Below are 19,542 nucleotides of genomic sequence, written 5' to 3'. Positions count from 1 at the left end.
GAGGCCAGCACGGGCTGGTCGCAAAGAGCACAGCAGACTAACCATGGCTTGAGCTCGCTCTCCTGCGTGGGAGCGTCAGAAAACAGCTCAACCGCAGGGCTGATTCCGCTTTGTGCACAGACCTGCATGTGACTGGCGGTGGTGTCAGCAGACGGGGCTCCCCTCTTGGTTAGAAAGCAGCACGCTGCCCCGCAGCACTTCGCTCCCCGCCTACCGCAGAGACGCTGCCCGGGGCGGCGGGTACGGCTGTGCCAGAGCCGCTCCTGCAGGCAGCGCGGCCGGCTGCCGTGTTCCTTGTTCCTTCCCTCGGTCGGGAGGTGTTTGGAGCTGTTCTGTCTGTGCGCTGACATTTTGCAGGACTCGGGGAATGGAAAGCTGCGTGCTTTGCCTGCCCTTGTGTTTACACTGCAAACTGTCGGCAGTTTTCCCCCTCCCAGCCCAGGCCGGCGCAGGCAGCCGGGGGAGCGCGGCCCCTGCCCGGCGGTGCCGCCGGGGCCTCCCGCCTTCACACCCGCGCTCCAGCCCAGCCCCTGCTCTGCCGCCTGCAGAGGAGGTTCTCGGGGTAGAGCGCCCCAGGCGGGTGAGTGACGGGGCTGTTGCCAGGATTGCCTCCTGCTAGCTGTCATGTTCCCATGAAGCACTTGGAGGGATACAGCGCTTCTCACAGCTTTGATGCCAGTTCCCTTTTTGGTGGAGAAAATGTGTCTCTGCTGTTCAAGAGCAGCTTCAAGATCTTAAGAGTTACTGCAGCTTCACCTTACCTGTGTCTGTCATGAGCTCTGTTTTCCAGCATAGTCCGAGCTCTGTTAGATGGTATATTTTGTCCTGACAGACAGGCAGACAGCACCGCCCTGCCCAGCAACAGCCCTGGAGCACATCTGTGGCCACTTTCTTTACTTAGCGCATCTTTTTCTTTGCTCCAGATTTATCCTTGTTCCCTTTTTCTTTCTGCTTTGATAGCTGTTTCTCCCGAATCTTCTTGAGAGCCTGGTAGGGGCCAAGGTTTCTGCGGACCATTGTGCCTTTCCACCAGGCCTGCAGCTAGAGGCAAGAGAGAGGTCTCAGGGGCAATCACTTGCTGTGGTACCTGGTACAGCTCCATGGCCATAGTCTCCTGCGCTCCTCAGCTGCAGGAGGGAAGCCTGGCCCACACAGCGCAGTTGGGCCTGTGCTGGTTATGCTGAAGGCATCTGGGCCAAGGGCAGCTGGTGGTGGTGGCAAGGGCAGGAGCGGGGGAACTGCCCCGTGACCCTCCCTGTATTGCCCAGGCCGAGGGGCTGGTGTGATGGGCACAGCCCCAGATCATTCGAGGAGACCAGCTTCCCCCTTTCCGCTCCCTTCTCAAACCTGCAGCTGGCTCTGTGCCTGCCCCAGGAGAAAGGGACAGGCTTTGTCTGTCCTTTGCTTGTGCCACCCCACACCAGCCAGCTTTCTCAGGACGTTTTCTGACTGGACAAAGACTGTGGCACAAATTATTAACTCCCAACCGCTGATGGAGCAGCACTGCCTCATCTTTGCTCCCCTTTACCTTGAGGATGCTCTTCAGCTCCAGGGCATCCTGCTCGAGTAGTCTTCTTTTAGCCTCTTTTTCTGCCCGGTCACTGATGATGGTTTCCTCAAACATCTGGCACTGCAAGATAGCACAGAGGTGGCAACAGCCACATGAAAAACACATCCCCTAAACTGCAGGGCTAACCTTCAAGGCTCACTCTGCCCAGCAGCTTGGCAGGGCAGGGCAGGGCTCACTGGGATCCTGCTGCAAGGAATCTTCTCCTCTGGCTTCCTGCAGTTCCCATCCCCACTACCTGCTATTCAGAGCACAGTCGGGGCTGCTCCAGCCCGAGGGTCACAGTGGGGATCCCCACTCTGGGCATTAAGGAGCTCCTGGGCAGCCCAAGGGAAGTGTGTAAGCAGGGACCTTCCTCCCCCATGTCCTTTATTTGATCTTTCCCGAATCCAGATGGCAAATGTTGCTCATTACCACTGTCAGTCCTAAGGCACTGAGAGCTGCTGCCAAAATGAAACCTCTCACAGCTTGGGTGTAATTAACCCTCTGATCCTGTGCTGTAAAATGGCTGTCTGATGGCGTCTCAGGCAACAGATGGTGGCAGGAAGGACCTGTGCTCCCCCAGGCAAGGCAGCAGATGATGTACAAACACACTCAGGACACCAAGATGACAGTGTAGAGAGTGAAAAATGAGCCCACAAGCAGGGAAACATCTAACTCAGTCCCATCATCTCAGAGCCAGGGATAGTAAGGAATGATTAATTCCTTCTGGCTTTAAAACACCCCTTTTTCTAGACGCTTCTCTCTGCTCTGCCTGCGTAGTTGTGATCAGAGCTCGGCAGTCAACCAAGAAACCCGTGTGGGACAGGAATGGTTTTAACTGGAACCAGTTCCCTTATGACAGAGCACTGCACAGCTCTGCAGCAAGGGATGAGCTGCCTTTTCCAGTCTCAGCCTATCTTACCCTGATGTTGCTGGAAGGAGCTGATTTGTTGAGACTAAGGCAACAAAGGAAGGTGAGGCACACTAATGGGATGGGACAGCGTCCTGCCCCCTCACAAAGGCTGTCAGTAGCTCTCTGATTTGCTGGTATTTGAAAATAGCTGTAGGGGAAGCATCATCATCCCTTCTTGATGTCACAGGTGGCAAATAGATGATGACTACTCAGTCCCTGCCTTCCCAGGACCACTGCTTATAATCGCACCTTACACCTCAACATTACTGATTTTTTCTTCCATGGTCCTGGTTCTGTATCTGAATGAAGGTAGGAAAAAGCCAGTTTTACATGGGTGAGCACGGAGATGCTGCTGCCTCCTTACCTCCTCAGCCAGTCTCTGCAGCATTTCCAAGTTGTTTGCTTTTGCTGCTTTTAGGGCATCCAGTTCTTCGGTTTTAGCGTCCATGTCATTTTCATACTTGTCCGCCCAGTATTCCAGCTTCTCTTCCACCTTCTGCATGGGGACAGAGTGGTGCTCAGCATGGTACAAAGAGTGCACAGGGGAAAGGTTTGCTACTATGTGTGACCTGCTGTCAGGATGATGATAAGAGTCCCGTAAATTTTGCATGGTTAGTGTTTCCTTCTCATCTTGAAAGGGTCAAACCCCTCAGACTAGTTATAAATTACTGGTGGCCTGCAGATCTCTTGCTGGAGCTTCACCATAGAAGCTGCAGCACAGACTTGGGGATGAAGAGAGACTAGGCTGGGCTTTCAGAGGTGCATGAAGCAGCACTGGGGTTTTTTTTTTATGCACAGTCAATCCTGGTGAAGTAATTGAGAACCAGAAGCCATCTTTGTGTGTATACAGAGGGAGGGGGGTGTTAAGCAACCAAATTTGTCAGTGAGAAAGCTTTTATCCTCTGCCTGGCTCCCTACCTAGTTTCTGGATTAAGCTCAGCGTGCCAGGAATAAGGTCCCAGGGGACAGCACTTCACGCTATTTCAGGTTGTGAACTTGGCTTTGTCTCACTCATGAATAGGAGGGCAGGTGTTGCTGAAACAGTCACCCAGATGACTTCCTCCCATTCATGAATAACTTTGCCATAGCAACAACCATGACTGCTTGCATGGAAAAATAATCTGAGGAAAAGCATCAATCTCATTACGGCATCACAGCTGGACACACAAGGGAGACGGAGGGCATGGTCACCCTCTTCTCTGTGGGCCCCTCTAAAGCCACCAGCTGCTGCCTGAGCACAGAGAGGCTTGCACCTCACCTTCTGGTAGAGGTCAAACAGGCTTCAGCTTGTACATGGAAAGTCCTCTCACTATGAAGCGTTGATCAGACTAAGGCTCTGGGACATAGAGGACATTGCTCACAAAATACAGCACTTTTCTTCACTCAAATTGCATTTTAAAAAATGTATTATCTTCTACTAAATCTTGTACTGACAGTGATGTTAGGTACCCTGCAGCAGTACAGATACAGTTCCAGTCATGCGGTTTATGAGCTGCTTTCCAGCGTTATTCACTGTAATGGGCACTGCTGTCAGTGCTGGAAAGCTCAGAGCCTCTGGAGCAACAGCACAAGGACATTCATGGTTGTTTGCTGCTGAAAATGAGCACAATAATTGTGAGTTGGCAATTATCCAATCCTGACTCTTCCTCAGATTAAGATAAGGCAAAACTGGGATGGCAGTTTGTGTCATTTCCTTCTTAGAGCCCCCTGTGTGCAACACTTGGGTCTGTCAAAAAGTTGCCCTCGCTTCGAGCAGTAGCACTGAGTCACTGGGAGCCCCACCTACTGCCACGGAAGGTCTGAATAAAATTCCAATTAGCTGAATGCAACTATCTGGGGGAGGAAAAATCCATGACACCTGAATAAACAATGCCAATCATTTCATGAACTCTAATTTTAAGGCAATGTATCCAAGCATAGCAAATCTCAGGTCTTGGAGAGCTGGTTTAATTAAGACTTGAGGATAAGTATTCATTCAAACAGCAGAGATCATGAACCTGGTGAATTTGATGGAGCAATAAGTGGTTTTCTTTAGGGACTAATTGATGACATAGTGTTTATCAGTTGTTATTTGAAGCATTAGCAGACAGTCACACATACCTTATGGTGTTGCCTGAGGAAATTTTCAATCTCCGTGTGGACTCGAATCTCCTCATCGGTTCGGGTCCTCAGCTTCTGTAATCAGTGCAGACAGAAAACATGAGGGACAATCTTAGTACATGTGCACACACATGCTGCTGAAAGCCGAGCTGGTGAGCAAGAGCACAGGAGCTCTCTGTGCAGTCCACAGACATTTTTCCCAGTGACAAAATTAACTGAGGCTGACCTTGCCCCTGAGCCATCCATGAAAAAGGGACAACTAGATCAGACCTTGATCAGTCAAAAAAAAAAGCTTGCAAAACCAGAACAGTTTTCTAGTCCAGTTCACCTTATGGCCACGCAGAGAGCTCGATCAGCAGAATGTGCTGTGGGCAATGCTGGGAGCTCAGGCTGCTTATGTTGCTAAATAGACTTGTAACTACAGCCTTTGGACATAGTTATGGTTCTGTTTCTCTGACTATGTTTAGTTTAAGCAGTCCTTGCCTCCAGCCCCTGTTTCCTGCAGCCATGCCGTGCTGTTGCTGTTTGCAAGAACATACAGAGAAGCCATGGAGAGAAAATGATTTCTAACCTGGATGAGTTTCCTGATCCAGTTCAAACAGTTGTGTTGGTGACTGTGACAGAGATCACAAAGGGCATCTGGGGAAAGAGGGAAGACTCTTTCCTTCCTAGCTGGAGATCCCTTCCAGTAGGGGCCATGGGGAAGGCCTTACCTGAATTTCCTTGTCCAGGACATTCTCTGCATTGCTGCACTTCTTCTGGGTTTGGTGGATCTGGAGGTCTGTGCTTTTCTTCATGTAGCGGCTCTCCATGTTCATTTTGGTCCTCATCTCTTGGAGCTCATCTCTGAGGTAAGCAATCATGTTATCTCGGTTCTAGTGGAGGAGACAGAAGCACAAAAGCAAGCCTGAAGACTGAGATCAGCTCACTGTATCTAAATCTCTCCACTCCCTGATAAACTCAGAAGACACTAGTGTCACATCCTGCTCAAACAAGGGAGACAAGTAACTTAGATTTGTACGTGGTCTCTGGTCCAGCAATAGATTCAGCAGCCAAATAATTTAAATTGCTTAAAGTTAGGCTTTACTAACTTCTTGGATTAGGCCATCTCAGTGAATGAGCATCTGTAAGAGGAGGATAATGCCTCAGTCCCACATATGCCAAAGTTTGATTTCCTAAAGTCTACTCTACTCCTTGGATTTATTTGTTTCTAGTTATGTAGCAACTGTATAAACATGACCTTCAGAACAGTTAAAATCTAATCTTGTCTCATTTATATGTTTAAACAGTTCTTACCAGGTAGATTGTGCCCACTTTGTTATAAAAGCATACACCCAGGGTAAGGAAGCAGCGTCAAGGAAAAGCTGGCTATGAGCTCCCAGCCTCTCCCCAAGCCTTGTTTTGCAGTAAATCTAAGCTTTCTGGTGGGAATTATGTCCCCAGGAGCTCCCCCATGGGCAAAAATCCTGAGCCAACTTGCCCCATTTGTCCGGTTTTTGGAGCGTGCTCAGGAAGCAAAGTGCATTTGCTTGACTTGGGACTGTTGTTTTGTTCACTCCTTTTCAATTAATTTCTTTGTGTAATGGATGAAAGTTCATTAATCTGGGTTTGGAACTTGGAAGAACCGCCTGTAAAATGAGAAACTCTAGACTTTTGTAGCAAGAGTTAAAAAGGTCATCAAAGTCTCTTGTGCGATTACGCAAGATCAATCTTACTGCGTCTGATTTGGCGCCCGATTGCTCCATTACAGCCTTTCCCTTGGCTTTCCTGCCATGCTATGATGGGTTTGACATTCATCAGCCAAACCTTGCAGCTGAAGATGAAATACCAAAGTGCTGGCATTTAAATGTTTTGAAGCCCACATATCTTGTCTCTGAAGCACCCTTGCATTCCTTAGCAGTGTAAACATGGAAAATTGCCACAGGAAGAAGCCAGTTCAATAGTGCTGTGTTTAAAAGCCTCTGCAGCATGACTCATTTGGAAAAGGTTTCCTTATAAGAAGAGTCTGGAACAGTTAAAAGGAAAATCCTTCCCTCTGCACCCCTTGTCAGACATGGTTAGGAAGAGTAAAGTATGTTTGTAAGGCACAGGACAATTAAGGGCCTTGGCCAGTGCTGTTTTGTGGGTTTAAAAGTCATGTGTTCACATTGGTTTGAAGGTTTCCAACATCAGATACTATTTTACAGCCATATCATCATATGACTGCAGACAGCTACAGACATGACCTATTTGTGCCCTGTTAAGGTTTCTAGTAAAGGCCTTTATTTTCCCTGGTATAAAATTTTGGCAGGCACTGGGAGGGGTTGTGTTCCTGGTCAGTAGACATGGGAGGTGACTGTACCACTTTATTTTGAGATTATCTTCCTGTGTCATGGTGGAATCATGTCTAAATTGCGGGGCTGGCAGAGAGACTGGGGAGATGCTAAAAAATCACTGATTTTTTTTGTGGTGCTGAGGCTCAGAAAAGCCAAGCACTGCTGATGTTACTGCTATCTGCTAAGGATCTGCAAACAGGCCAGAAAAAAAGGGTTCAGCCTAGGTTATAAAGTACTCGGGTATTAGAGAGGTGGGGCAGAGCATGAACACTTCATCAGGTTATTTTTCATTTCGTATTTTAGTAAAGCAGGGGGAAAAGGCCTTTTGATTCCAGCGCCCCAGGCCTCAGCCGGGCTAGGGGCCCATCTGCTGTGTTTGTTTTCTTTGTTGTTTGGCATGTTTGTGGTTTGGATTTGGTCTGTGGTGTTGTAAAACATCTTCGTTAGAGGTGGGGAGTCTGGGGGCTTGGTTATACAATCTAAAGCAGATGGGAAATGAAATGCAAAACCCCAGGGGTAGTCTGCAGCACACATTTGCTTGGAGAGGGAAAGTGGGCTGCAGGCATGTGGGGAAGTACTGCAGCCCAGCTGATGGACCCAGTGCTGCAGAGCTGGGGCACGTTTGGTATTAGGTTGCAGTGAGTATATGCAGCAGTAAATATCCACAAGCTATGGGCACCATCTGTAGAGTATGCTGTTCCCTCAACTTCAGCGACAGGCACTGGGAAAATCAGTTAATATTTATTCATTCTGGTTTACCATAGCAAAGGTCCCAGCCAGGACACAGAGTGCTGTCATAGTTAATGGAGTAAAACCTCTAGGCTGGTTGTTTGGGATGGCTCCAGCATTGAATCTGCCAAACCAAAGATGCAAAATCATATCTCACGTGTCCAAAACTATCACAAAACTGGTAGAGACCAACATCAAAACCCAGGAAATATTTGCCAAGAGCCCACCTGCTTTGCAAACAGGTAAACAAGCCGATTGTCTCTGATCTCTCAGCAAGCAGACATCAGATGAGAGGCCTGTCTGCTGCTGTTACCCACTGCCATAGGAGTCTGGCTGCAAAAGCAACTGTGCGTGGCCGGAGACGGTACGTGCACTCCTGGGTTTTCATTTACTTTATCTCCCTTGCAAGTGCCATCTAGATGTCTCAGCTCTTCCACAGCAATTAGTAATTACAGTCGCTTAAAATACAGCTAGTTACGGAAATAGCAAACAGGAGTACACAGTCAAAGGAATTCCTCCAGCAGTCGGATAAACCCCTGCGCCAGCAGCACACCATTTGGCAGGCGCTGGAGGGGGCAGGGGAACGGGTGCGGTGCTACGTGCAGGCAGCGAGCGTGCGGGCAGAGTGCCCTACCGCCTTGCTTCCACACCGAGTGCGTATGAGCTCAAGTCTTTCCACTGGCAGCTGCACTATCTCAGCTTGCAAAGCCTGAAGATATGCTTAGATCTACACACCTGCCGCAGCCTGGACTTGCTCCCCCTGAAACCACAACGTGCAGCCCTACAGACACTTCAATAAGACTGTAGCCTGCATCTCTGTCCCAGCTGCCAGAACATCCCCATGCTGCACAGCCCAAAGAAATGCCTCAGCCAAAAGGACAACAGGTCTGGAAGGTCCCCCAGCTTTGACAGAATGGCTTCTGCAGCTTTCTGCCAGCTCAGCTCCAGGCCCAGCAACTGTGGGAGTGAGCTGCATGAGGGCAGTTTGCTGGCAGAGGGAGCGGACCTGTTGGCAGCAGCACTCTTGTCAAAACTCCTGTCCCTCTGGAACCAAGTTTGGATCTAGTGCACCAGCTCTGGGTCCTGCTGAGCTGCCTCAGGGCTCTGCCAGCAGTGAAGTGAAGTCACTCAGGACCATCACAAACCTTGTGCCCTTTACTGTAACTGCTTGGGGCATTTCTCCAGTAGAAACAGGCACCAGTGGGTGTGTACATATGTTTAAAACATTCCCCAGAACACTTCATTGATGCATTTTCCTCCTGGGAGAGGATATGGGAAGAAACATGATGGATTTTAGTCGCACTCCTAAAAGCACTACTGAGTGGCACACTGATGCAGTGGAGCTGGGTGTATTGTGAGAACACAGAATAAAAATTACGGACCTGTTTTCACTGAAACCATGGTGCAGCGTCTTGTTTTTCTGTCTGGTAGGTAGCCTGCAATATTACTGCTTGTTATAAAACTATGCCATGACTTGCACACATGTATGGCATGAGTATACCACAAAACCTACAGGACATAAAAAGTCTTTGGGTGAATAGCAACTCTAAATTGCTATTCTAAATTGGACTAGATAGCAACTCTAAATTTGAATTCTAAAGTTTACATTTCCTAAATTTTTATGTTAAACTATATAATCCCATACGATATTAATTTGTTTCAAAATCCGTACAGACTGCCCTCACTCGTCCAGGACACTGGAGAAAGTGAGTATTTTTGTACAAGCTAGAAAATGAACACTGCAACAGCCAAACTGGGGCTCTCAGTGATGCTCCTGCACAGAGTGGTAAGAGCAAAAAAACCAGACTGATCATTTCAGCTCCTTTAGAGACATCAGTGCTTTCCAAGAGGAAAGAAAACAAATAGGAACATTTAGCATTTAATTTGTGTTCCATTAGTAAGAAAAATGAGCTGAGCAGTCTAATACAACATTAATTAGCATCTCGTTAAGAGGTAGCGAGGCTGAAAATACAAACATGTAGGCAACATGCGTGAAGCAAAGACCATGTTTTTCTGGTTCCATGATTAGATTTGCTTGCTTTTGTTTTCTCATCCACTAGACTGGAGACAACCATGTAGGCTTTTGTCTACAGGTCTGTGCATCATTATTGTTCAAAGTGCTCCAAAATCAGCAAGCTGTATTTTTGTTTTTAATTAATTGGCAAGGTGCCAAATCATGCAAGTGTCTGTAAAACTGCCCATGGGAAAATCCCGTACGAAGCAAATAGAAATTATCTCCCTTGGGAGACACAGTGAGACACCATTATTTTTGGCACAGGAGGAAAGCAGTACTTGAAAGTAGTCTTGTCTTTGATTTGTTATCAAAGCCGAAACTCTAAGGAAGCCCAGAAAAGGACTTTTAAGCTGGAAATAAAAAAACAAAATCCCAGATGAGTGCAGATCCCACTTGATGAGGCAAAAAACAAGAAACAAATTAGCAGAATATACTGAAAGACATGGAGAGCACCCTCTCAGCACAGGAGCTATGCACCTTCTTAGGACTGCAAGAGCTAGGAGAGGCACAGGGCAGGAAAGACTGACTGCACAGTGTCAGGACACTGCTGCTTGTGTGAGATGGGATGATTACAGCCCCCTGTCCCTGGGAAGGCATGAAACCAGAACCAGATATGTATATTGTGTGCAGAGACACTTGGGAGCTTTGAGGAGCACTGCACTGAAGGAGAACTTCCTCATCGTATTCACTATCTTGGGGAGTGCGAGAACAGGAGCTTCCCAGGAGCCACCAGAATCTAAATGAGAAAGGACAATGTGCAGACAACATAGTCTCTGAATCCAACAAACTATTCAGCTTATTTCAAACAACTGCCACACAGATGTCAAGGAACTTCTGGATTGTTCCACAGGGCCTGGAAATAGGTTCCCATACCATTTCTAGTGGCAGTAAGTTAGTATATACTGAGGTATACAGCTCTTCAGTCCTTGGCTCTGACCTTATCCTGCATTTCTCTTTAATTCTCACTACTGTTCTTTCTTGGTTTGTCTCCTAACCTGCTCACTTTCCATTTCCTTCAGTGACTCCTCTTCTTTCTCCTGTTATGTTCACAGTTTTCTTCCAGTGTTCTTTTCATCTTGCTACACTTCCCAGTGTATCTGGGAAATGTTACACATTTCCAGGATCTCAGCTAGTAGATGAGTACTGACCTAAATTAATGTTCCCACCTTGTACATTCCTGCTTTCTTCTCTGCTGTATCTCCCCTGGACTTCTGGTGTTTTATCAGTTATGAATAGTTGCATACACCACAGTGAAAATAGATACTTCATGTTCTTACAACCATCCTGTATTTACAATTAAACTTTCCATTGCACTTACATCCAGACCGCCAACACAAAACCTTCATGTTGTACTTCACCAGCATGTCAGGGACTTAAAATTCCTCTCTCTAGCCAACTATATCCTGGCTTGATTACTGTCCACACTTCTGTCCAAAGACAAAATTTAATGATACCAATTCTTTCCTCAGATGCCCTTGCTGTCCTCTTGCTCAGTACTGAATCAAGCGTCAGATTCTTGTTCCTTCTTCCAATCCTTCTATATCTCTGAACCCGCCTGCCTTTTGCTCATTTTCTGTCATACACTCTTTCCTGCCTCAGCTAGGCTAGGCTATGTTTCCATGTTTCTGCACAGAATTGCACCAAGTCTGAGCTGCCTGGTGAGTAGCAAAGCGACCCACACCATTCAATTGATCTGCACTTGTGTAGCAAGTCTGACATTTCCAGAATGCCCCAGATTTACTGTGCATGCACACACCATTTGTATGCTGCAGACAGAAGGGCTGAAGCTTTCCAGAAAGATCAAGTTGACAGCATATGGGCAATAGCTTTGATCTGCCCTTGTGTAGGACTCCCATGTTTGGGATTTTCTAATATCTGGAAGCCTAGAAAAAGAGATTAAAATAATTAAATTTTCCCCAGACAAAATGGTAGGTAGAAAAATTACATGCCCCTATGCCAGATGTCCTTTCTCACTCTCTCATCATCACACTTTTTTCTGTGCCAGGTGTCACGTCTGCATGAGTTAACAGAACCTTAGATACTGCTATCTGCAAATAACCTCTTTCTTACTGATTGCAGATGTCTGTGCTTTGCCACTCCCAGCAGTGGTTTTGAGGTATTCTAATTTGATCATGGTCTCCCATGAGTATGAGCATTTTGACCTCCCATTTGAAAACCATTAGACACCGCTCTTACAGCCATTAGCCGGCTTATTCAGAACACAAATCTTTATTGCAATTATTCTGCTTCTGTCTTCCTAAATGAGGGGTCATTATACATGCCACACATCCTCTAATCCAAGTGCTAGTTCCTGAGCAGCAGAGGTGAGCTCACTAACAGGCTTCCCCCCTGGCATGATGCCCAATGTGAAGTGATCTCACCTGAAGTTCTATTTCAGTTTCTTTCTTGACATCTTGCAGCTGTTTCTCGAGTGACTTTATCTCCTTCTTTCCTTCCTCTGCCCTGAAGAAAAATGGGAAAATATAATCACTTGAATATATCAAAAAAGACAAGGACTGTTTACCTAGAAGAACTTCCAGTCTACTGATACATTTGCAGCACCCAGCTGAGCACTGCCCCACTTACCCAGCTCACTCAATGAGTTTTGTAACACCTGAACTAAAGCAAGTGCGCACAAAATCTTGGCCTGCTTCTTCAGAACTGCGTAAGACTTCCTGTGGCTGAGTAGCAAAAAAGGAGTTTATCTCTTCAGATTGAGCCTCGGGGAGGCAGCACATCTGCAAGTCAGGAACAGAGACTCCACCGAAACTAGTGACTTGGCAAATTAATCCCCAAAGAAGAGGTGCACAGACTGAGCACAGAGGATGGGAATAAAAGGGGAATGAACCAAAAACCTGAAAGCTTGGAGCAGACGTCAGGATTATGTGATTGCTATAGCAGAGAGGGAAGAAGCCTATCACTGAGTGACAGTTTCTGCAGTTCAGGCAAAAATCTCCTTGTTTGTGTGCAGAAGCATGCCCAATCAGCCGACAGTGACAAATTGTGTAATTCCATTATATATCTGGAATATGTTTTTTTCATATCAGCCTTAAAATCTTTCAAAATCACTGCCTCAGATTCTGAAATCCATGAAGGAATATGAGTGAAATTCAAAAGCTACAGAGGTCTTTACCTGTTTAAAACAAAACAGATGCAGTAATGTTTTAGGTCTTATTATTATCTTATTTCACTCTGAGTGCTTTTCTAAGCTTGTATGCTTATGATTTGATTTAAAGCCACTAAATACCTGAGACTTCATACACTATCCCAACCTTATAATCAAACATGCATTTTATTTTCAGAGTCCTTAGCTGGGTGACTGTGATAAATAAAAGCTCCTGAAAAAGAGTTCTAGGCTTACTGCAGATTGCTTTCAGACTGGTATATTGACACAAACCCAGGCAAATTGAAAGACAGATTAAATTCATTCCATGAAAAGAAGGTATGGTAGAACAAGCAACATAATGGCTAGATGTGATTGATAGAATGGAATAAAAATTATGTCCTTTCTGATTATAATTTGTCTGCTCCTTTCCATCTTCCAGTATTGAATAGTTATTCAACAAGCAACTGCTGCTTTCATTTTTGCTCTCTGTCCCTTCCATGGGTAAACAATAAATTCCTTGGGTTTAGACAGTTGAAGAGTTGGGTTTCGTGCTTGAAATCACACATTTCACTGGAAGCTGGGGACTTGCATTGGAAGCAGACCACTGAGCCACCACAGGGCTGTTTCAGTAGGTTGGACTGATGACAAATCATGACTTAACAGCATCTTTGCTGTCGACCCTAAGTGATGGGCCTCAGCTGCTACACAGAACAAAGTAGCGTTGAAATAGTCAAATACTCCTGTGATGACTGCTATTCTCTCTGGCAGGCTGGGGATTGAACCAGAGCTTCCCATGCTAAAAAAACTTCAAACCTCTAGTGCACAAAAGTTTGAGCTAAGGAATCACCAGTTTGAGTTGAGATTATAACAAATCCATACCCTATCAGATGTGGGACGGAAGAGGATCTATACTGCAGTGGCTGGTGGATTAGCCTTAAATAAGACAACTGCCTCTCTCACCATCTGTGCTAGTTCCTTGCTGCTACGGGGAAAAGGGAGCGTATTAGCATATGGGTCAGAGCAGATCCTCCTGGGCATCGCATAACCTAAAGACCATATGTTGCTGGCCCTGATTTGAACAGATTCTCTGCTGCTCTGGCTTTCACTGGGGACAAGGAATTAAAGATCAGGGAGCTCCTACATCACATTATGTTTTAATTGATATGAAGCAGCAGTTGCATTAATGCAGACACTGGTGTCCATGGTGGTGAAAGCTCAGGCAATTCCTAGCTCAGATCAGTGTCAGAACCATCACTTCTTTCTGAAAGGAAAAGAAATGCAATTTGTAAAACTGACCGAATAATTCAAGATGAAAAAGCTGAATCCTTTCTGAATCTTGGGGTGGTTTTTTTTCCTTTTTAGCATGTACTGGGGGGGAATGGACTTCGGCTTTGAGCAGTTAAGCAGGAAAGTACTGAATGCAACACTGACCTGATGAGGAAGTCATGAAACTTGCTCTTTTTTGCCTTCTCTCTCTCATTAGCTTCTGTTAGGCTATTAAATTTTCCTGATTCCTGTACCTTTTTCATAGTGACTGTAATTACATCTCTTGCATACTGCCTGCCAGGAAGAAAAAGAATACAAGAGTATTTCATAGGTGCTGATACTATAGTGTCTGACACCTTTATCCATTATTGTTTACAGCTAAAAAAGGAAGGAAATACAAGATCCCATTTCTGTTCTGTTGACCATCAAACCCAGGAGTGCTTCTCCCATAATGCCTGATTCCTGTACATGTGGAGAACTCTCTACTAGGATTGGTTGAAGTTTATAATTCAAAAATGTTGTCCCAAATGATACTTTAGGAAATAGCAAAGAAAGAGGCACAGACATATCCATGTTGTGCCAGACTATGTTGCCATCAGGAAGAAGGCTGCTCTTGGACAATGAGATGTGAGGATGCAGACAAATGTGTCTGAGTGCCAAAATATCCCAGTACAGCCCTAAGCTGATACATGGGCTTGCCCAGTTTATTGAATTTCATGGTGCATATGGTATTTATATTTTAGCTGCGTTTTCCTCATTTGTATTAGGATCTTTTTTAAGCCCTTTGTTGAAATAACATTAAAGGACGGAAGCCAGGATGCAGAAAAATGCATACTGAATGCTCAGCTCCCCAGTCTGTCTTTTAAACCAAAGACTGCTGGTATTTCTGCAAATCAAGGCACTGGATTAGGTGCAGGAATAAAATTTATTTTAAAAAAGAAAGAAACTCTTTGGTCTTTATATCTGTTCTATAAAGGAGAGACTCGTTGGTCTTTATATCTGTTCTATAAAGGAGAAAGGTTGTAGCTGCCGTAGAGGCTCTGTGTGCCCTGCAGTATAACCAAGTTCACAAAGCAACACTCAGATCCCACTTTGCCTGGACGTACCTGCTAGGGGAACCTGACTCCACATATCAGAACATCAGTCCTGGCTAGTACCTGGAATGAATCCACATTATCAGCTGGGTAATATTTTGCAACTCTATTCAAACTAAACTGATTGTCATTACTTGGCATCCAGAGGCAAGCAAAGACCAGAACTAAATGGCCTATGAAGCTAGACCCCACTGCTCTCACTCCTTTCAGACCAAGAGTGAGGTACACCAGCAGTGGGAGAGTGGGAAGCCTGTATTTTTGCTTTCAAGAGATAGTCTAAAAACTTTACAGCTCTGAGCATCCCCCACAGTCATCATATTTGTGCTTTACTCACCTGTCAGCCTGAATTTTTCTGAGACTCTCTACAGACAGAGCATTGTGTTTCATGGCCCTATTGGAAAGATGGTGGGTGCTTTTTAGATCTTCAGTCTTCCCCAGCTGCTGCTTGTGTTCGATGCTTTTCAGAGACATGGAGGTAACTGTTTCCACACTCCCTTGCCTTGCTGACATAAGATCTTGGTAGTTAATGTCCATCTCCTTCTGGGTCTCTATGATTTCTTTCACTTCTGGGATGCCAGTCTAAAAATGAATAAGAGTCCTGCTTGCACACTGGGCAGTAGAAATAAACCCTCTGCAACATTATGTGAGAGGAAGGAAAATTAATAATAAACTGTAATGAAGCTATAGTAAGAGCAGTTGATAGTGTATGTTACATTCTGCAAAAAGTGGAGAAGCAGAAACATTTATCTTGGTTAGCTGTGAGCACACAGTGTAGGCCTATTAAACTCCTAAAGTGACAAGACTAGAAAAGGTCTCAAAAGGTGAATTCATCTGCCATAAGAGATGAGAATCCAGACTGTGTCATTCCTGATGTTCTTTGTGACCTCCAGCAATGGAGACTATGCACCCTCCTGCCAGTGCCAGCATGTCACAACCATCTTTACCATAAGAAAGTTTTTTCTCCTCAGCTCTAGTTGAGCCCTGGCTTCTTTTCCTAGTCTCTCCATAGGCACAGACTAAAAAATCATTGTGCCTTTTTTTGCAGCAGCTTTTATGTATGAGAAGACTGTTAGCCTGTTTCCCCTCCACCTTCTCTCCATCTTAGCCATTTCCCACTGCCTGTCACCATGACCTTTCTCTACAATATTACTGTTATAACAAGAGCTGAGATGTGTGGAAATCAAAGTGATAGACATCAGCTATCTGCATAGCTGTATTTTTGACTGAACAATAGCAGAGGAAGTATAACATGAATTCAAAGGAGAAATTCAGAATATTGGCAGTTCTCATCTACATGGAAAGGTATTTTGTGACTAGGTACAATTCTATTAAAAAAGAAAAAGCCCCAGAAAATTAAAAGCACGCTGAGGCCCTTTTCCTAGTAATTTCTCTGCTTTATGTGCTGTGGGTAAGAATGTGTGTGCATACATTTCTTGTCTGCCTGCCAGCATCTCTTGTGGCTGAACACATAATAGCAGTACTGCTGAAGCCAGCTAACACAGACACTGCCAGCCCCGTCCTAGTCCATAGCTGCCTACTCACCACCCTGCCTGCTTGGGGAAATGGGTTAGAGAACTCACTGAACTGAAACACTTTCCAGCAAAAAGGAAAAAAAAAAAAAGGTTACTTTTAGCAGCACCAGTTTTCAGCCAAGATCCCTCCACAGCCACACACACATTTGTCCCAACACAGCACAGAGAGCAGAATAAAAACAAGCTGTCAGGGCAGCAACTGTGCATGCCAGCAGTACTTCCAAGAAGCTATTTGTGGAGCAAGGCTCCGTTAGTGGTCCGCGATGGTGCCATAGTCCGTGAGGGCAGTGTGCAGGGCACTGCAAGGGGCTGCTTTGTTCTGGGTATCTTGGACATCTCCAGATGGGATGGATCAGCCTCTGGCAGTGCCTGACTCACCACTGACTAGAGAAGGAGTCTAGGTGACTACTTGCTTAATTTCTGGACAGTTCAATTTACATGTAATAAATTGCATGCAATATACACAGACCAAGGAAAATTACATAGTTAATTAGAAAAAAAAAAAAAGGTTTAAATAGTTTTCTGGTGATGGCTGTACTTCAGAAAGAACTAATTTTGGCAGACAAACTGCTTTAATATCATGTAGGTTTTATGAATGTTCTGATAGATGTTTTAATGTCTGGGAAAGTTCGAGACAGGCTATAACTGGATTATCTGTAAACAGTAGGGACTTACAATAATTACCAAATAACTATGTAAGAGCAAGAAGTTTGTAAACTGCAGGTGTTACCGTCCCTGTAGTCTCCTAGATGTTTATCTTTTGCTAGTCTTTTTCCCAGAATTCACCAAATAGAAAGGCTGCCTTCCTCTGGGGGATGCACTGTGTGAAGCAAAGTACAAGAGTCCATGACTCAGAAAATCAGTGAGGTGCTGGCCAACACGGTGATTAATCCTCTCAAAAATGTCATCACCTGAAATTTAGATGTCAGTCTTTGAAAATGTCATTGATTTGTTTGACTGACAGAGCTCCAGGGTACTTCGCAAATACAGGTCTTCTACTAATACAATGACAACAGCCAAACGTAAACTGAGAAACGGAGAGGAGTAGCAAATTACAGAGCACCAAAGTTATCAAGTAGTTTCCCTAAGCCATTTTCTTGTTTCTAAATTGTTTCCTTCTAGATTTGTTTTGGCATCTTTAAGAACACAAGTAGGGTTTATAGTCTGTGAGAAAATTGTAAAAGAGAAGAGCTAAGGTGTTTTCTCTATAATTTAAGTGTTCCTTTAGTAGGTTAATCAACCTGATTCTGCGTGCCTGAAGAAGAGCAACTCCTACTGTCCTAGAGACACGCTCTTGCTCTGTGTTTTTGCTGCTGGCACTTAAGAGGTTTCCCACGCAGCTCTGTGAGGGAGAAGCATCCTCTGGCAACAGGTGAGGCTGGCTCACAGGACCCTCTTAAGGGGAGGAGTGCCCTCTGTTGCACAGCCTAAGCATCGTTCATGCCCTGAAATTTACTGTAACACCCGCTTCTGCTGCTTTGCAATGAATTTTTTGAAAATAAGGTACTGTGGAAAGGAAGTACATAGAAAACTACATGTTGATTTACCTTTCTCTTGCATTCTTAAGTGGTACATTAGACAGAGTGAACAGCGTTAGATCTGAAAACTCAGATGCCAGGTTTTATTTCCATACTGGTCACACACTTTCTTCCTCTTAAAAGAGTTTAAAACCCATTTAAAGTGGAAACAGCCAGCTATGTCACTTAAAATATACAAGAGCAGAACTTAGAACCCTTTACTCCTCAGAACGGTCCCATTCTGTTTCCTATGTCTATTAGCTACCAGAAATATCACAACACCTTCCTCCACAGCAACAAACCTCTGCCTAAGCATTAGGGCTTCTTCTCTGTTCTTTATATCTCTGCCCAAGCCCTCTTAGTTATATCTATTAGAAATCAACTAACTAATAATGGCCACTGAGAATAGGTAGTTACTGATATATTTTGAAGTGGAATCTGTCTTAATTCATTGTCTGTGGAGACTAAAGGAACTTTAGCTTGGACTTAGAGAGAAACAAAAATACCCTGTTTTTTAGTACCTTCAAACATCCTATTCTTTTGCATTTTTAAAAGAGCTGCATATCTGTATAAGAACCTAGATCTGTTGTATTTCCTTCTTCCTAATCCTTTGCTTGTCATCTAACCACTGCAATTTTAAAATTATAAGCTCGGAAACCTCATCTTGGGTCAGTAGGATCCTTTGCACAAAGTCTTGAAAAAGACTTCTCAGTGATGCTGCAGTATAAATATTAAAACTGTTCATCCATGCACTTCTGTCGTGTTTCTTCACCCAAGGGTTATAGAACACTTTGCAGAAAAAAAAATCTGAGTTGATTTTTAAAAATTGCTGCTAGAAGACATAAAACCAAGACAAGAAGAAAACCAAGAGAGATTTCTTTCAAGAGGAAGGATAGAGGCACATACATGGCTGATGTCTGTCTTGCCCTCATATGAAACTGGCATGATATATCCAAGAATTGAGAGCTGATCAACACAATTCTCCAGCACAGCAGCAAACAGCAGAGCTTCCAGATGAGTGAATTTTTCCATTTCTTCAGTCTCTGTGCTCTTGCTAAGAGGAACAAAGACAAAAGATAGCAATGAGAAAGACACTATGATGTTAGTAATGTTAGTAACAGTAGTTTAAACTAAAGGTAGACCTGAAATAGCCTTATTTGCAGCCTTTCATACACTCGTCTGTCTTTGTTTATAGCTTTTCATACACTGTTTATAAGAAGAGCCATGCTCTGCTAATGGCTGCTCTCAGGGACAGTGGGAATGTTTAGCTTTTGCAAAACAAAGTAGGTCCTGGTCCCTCCAACACTAGATCTGGTAGATAGGCTGAGAAGGGAAGGGATATGGAAGGCACAAACTGTATGAGGTGGCCTCACCACTCAGTTCAAGGAGGAGGAGTATTTCATGATG

At 44.8% G+C, this 19,542-nt stretch overlaps 1 protein-coding gene across 3 annotated transcripts; it reads right to left on the bottom strand.

Moving 5' to 3' along the window:
- Positions 1-580: 580 nt before the first annotated feature.
- IQCG (IQ motif containing G) lies at positions 581-19,184 on the bottom strand. Of its 3 annotated transcripts, none has more exons than XM_026854888.1 (9): positions 19,042-19,184; positions 15,421-15,665; positions 14,158-14,286; positions 12,002-12,083; positions 5,276-5,437; positions 4,563-4,637; positions 2,827-2,958; positions 1,529-1,630; positions 581-1,041 (listed from the first exon to the last, which is right to left on the bottom strand). In XM_026854888.1, the coding sequence occupies exons 1-9, from the start codon at positions 19,165-19,167 to the stop codon at positions 898-900; spliced, it is 1,197 nt and encodes a 398-aa protein (XP_026710689.1). In that variant the 5' UTR covers positions 19,168-19,184; the 3' UTR covers positions 581-897. The 3 variants fall into 3 exon arrangements, with proteins under 3 accessions (XP_026710689.1, XP_026710690.1, XP_026710691.1); XM_026854889.1 differs by having other exon boundaries at positions 4,563-4,634; XM_026854890.1 differs by lacking the exon at positions 14,158-14,286.
- Positions 19,185-19,542: the final 358 nt, after the last annotated feature.

Source organism: Athene cunicularia (genome assembly GCF_003259725.1).
Source record: "Athene cunicularia isolate RWA chromosome 9 unlocalized genomic scaffold, athCun1 chr9_part1, whole genome shotgun sequence".
Lineage (NCBI taxonomy): Eukaryota > Metazoa > Chordata > Aves > Strigiformes > Strigidae > Athene > Athene cunicularia.
Note: the sequence above shows the minus strand (reverse complement) of the source record. Positions and strands in the feature narration are given on the sequence as shown.